This window comes from Phyllostomus hastatus, unplaced genomic scaffold (assembly GCF_019186645.2).
Source record: "Phyllostomus hastatus isolate PE091 unplaced genomic scaffold, TTU_PhHast_1.1 phas_contig_86, whole genome shotgun sequence".
Taxonomy (NCBI): Eukaryota; Metazoa; Chordata; class Mammalia; order Chiroptera; family Phyllostomidae; genus Phyllostomus; species Phyllostomus hastatus.
The window spans coordinates 56,809-59,375 of NW_025333977.1; the positions used below are offsets into that span (position 1 = coordinate 56,809).

At 40.1% G+C, this 2,567-nt stretch overlaps 1 protein-coding gene across 1 annotated transcript; it reads left to right on the forward strand.

Annotated features, from left to right (window-relative positions):
• LOC123826926 (vomeronasal type-1 receptor 3-like) lies at positions 1 to 957 on the forward strand. The gene has a single exon (XM_045851148.1). It carries the CDS (start codon positions 31 to 33, stop codon positions 955 to 957), a length of 927 nt encoding a protein of 308 aa, XP_045707104.1. The 5' UTR covers positions 1 to 30.
• Positions 958 to 2,567: the final 1,610 nt, after the last annotated feature.

The following is a 2,567-nucleotide window of genomic DNA, read 5'->3' on the forward strand; positions in this document are numbered from 1 at the left end:
GGAAGATCTAAGAGAGACAGACACTCAGTGATGTCCAGAGACACCCTGTTTGGGATCCTCCTCGCCATTCAGACTGGTACTGGTTTCCTGGGGAACTCCTTGCTGTTTGCTTTGTACATGCACACCTTCTTTTCTCTGTCCCACAAGAAGAAGCCTGCTGATGGGATCCTTGCCCACTTAACTTTGGCTAACGCCCTGACCCTCCTATTCAGAGGGGTTCCAAGTATAATTAGTTCCTTTGGAATGAAGCCCGATATAGGTGACACTGGGTGTAAAGTAGTTCTCTACATTCAGAGAGTTACCCGGAGTATTTCTCTGTATACAACCTCCCTCCAGAGCACATTCCAGGCGGTGACCATTGATATAAGTGGTCCTAAATGGGCCTGGCTGAAGAACAACATCTCTACACTCATTCAACCCTCCATATTTTTGTGCTGGGTCATCAGCATGGTCATCTATTCTGAGATTATCTTAAAAACTGTGGCCAACAGGAATACCACTGATGTTACATCTGGGTATTACAGTCCTTTTTGCAAGGTCAGTACATATGATCACCAGGTGGCTGTGACATTTCTCAGTACAGTGCTCATTCAGGATGTGCTCTTTCTATCCCTAATGGCGTGCAGTAGCGTCTACATGGTGACTGTCCTTTCCAGACACCACAGAGTAGCTCGGCTCGTCCGCAGTAGCGTCCACTCCTCACGAAGCTCTCCTGAGCACACAGCCACCCACGTCATCCTCATGCTGGTTTGCTGTTTCATTTTCTTTTACTGGACTAACAGCTTTCTTACTGCTTATTCACAGTTTGGACATCAGAGGAATTGGCAACTGGAGTACATTAATAACTTTATTTCTTCATGTTACCCAACCATCTGTCCTTTGGTTTTGATGAAAAATGAGAACAGGATTTCCAGATTGAATTTCATCAATAGTAGGAGCAGAATTTTTATTCATTAAGGTAAATTAAATGATCCTTGAACATCCTCAGTATTTGTCTTCACGACAAGATTCATTTATATGGGTCCAGAGTCACGAGGTTATCAATGGCCTGAGGGATGTGTTTGGTCACCATTGTGCTGAGTGAACAGGGAGTAAAATCAATGCATTGTCCATTTATGAAACTTTTTAGACATTATATGTAATGTTTAGTGTTTAGAATAACACTGTTATACATGATTTAAGCTTCAAAACAATAACATATGTGATGTATGGTGTTTTGTAATATTGGAAACATTATAAAATCATAAAATTGTAAAATGTTTTCTCTCCTGTCAATTTGATGCTATTTTTAAATATATTTTATTGACTATAGTATTACAGTTGTCCCATTCTTTTTTCTCCCCTTTTTTCCCCTGTGCCATGCACACCCCTTCCCACCTGCATTCTCCCACCTTAGCTCATGTCCATGGGTCATACATGTAAGTTCTTGAGCTTTTCCATCTCCTGTACTATTCTTAACCTCTCCCTGTGTATTCTCTACCCATCATTTATGTTTCTTGTTCCCTGGACCTTTTCCTCCATTTTCCACCTACCCATCCTTCTAATAACTGTCCATGTGATTTCCAGTTCTGTGATTCTGTTCTGGTTCTAGTTATTTGCTTAGTTTGTTTTTGTTTATTTTTAGGCTCAGTTGTTGATGTTGGTGAATTTGTTGTCATTTTAGTGTTTATATTTTTGAACTTTTTTTTCTTAGATAAGTCCCTTTAACGTTTCATATAATAAGGGCTTGGTGATGATGAAGTCCTTTAACCTGAGCTTATCTGAGAAGTACTTTATCTGCCCTTCCATTCTAAATGAAAGCTTTGCTGGATAGAGTTATCTTGGATGTATGTCCCTGCCTTTCATGACTTGGAATACTTCTTCCCAGACCCTCCGTGCCTGCATGGTTCCTTTTGAGAATCAGCTGAAAGTCTTATGGGAAATTCTTTGTAAATAACTGTCTCCTTTTCTCTTGTTTCTAGAATTCTCTCCTTAATTTTCATTTTGGCTAATGTAATTATGATGTGCCTTTGTGTGTTCCTCCTTGGGTCCAACTTCTTTGGGACTCTCTGAGCTTCCTGGGTATTCCTGAAAGTTTATTTCCTTTGCCAGATTGGGGAAGTTCCCTTTCATTGTTTGTTCAAATAAGTTTTCAACTTCTTGTTCTTCCTCTTCTTCTGGCACCCCTATGATTGGGATGTTGGAATGTTTAAAGTTGTCCCAGAGGTTCCTCCACCTCTCCTCATTTTTTTTTTGATTTCTTGTTTCTTCATTATGCCCTGGTTGAATGTTTATTTCTTTCTTCTGCTCCATCTCCTTGATTGGAGTCCTGGTGTCCTTCCCTTCACTCTTGGTTCCCTATATGTTCTGCTTTATTTCACTTTGTATAACCTTCATTTCTTCCTTCATTTTGAGACTGAACTCAATTATTTCTGTGAACATCCTGATCCCCAGTGGTTTGAACTCTGCACCTGATAGGTGGGCTTTCTCTTCATCACTTAGTTCTATTTTTGGAACTATGATCTGTTTTCCATTTGGGCCATATTCTTTTTGTTTCAGCAGGCTTGTTAGGTAATAAGGGGAGGAGC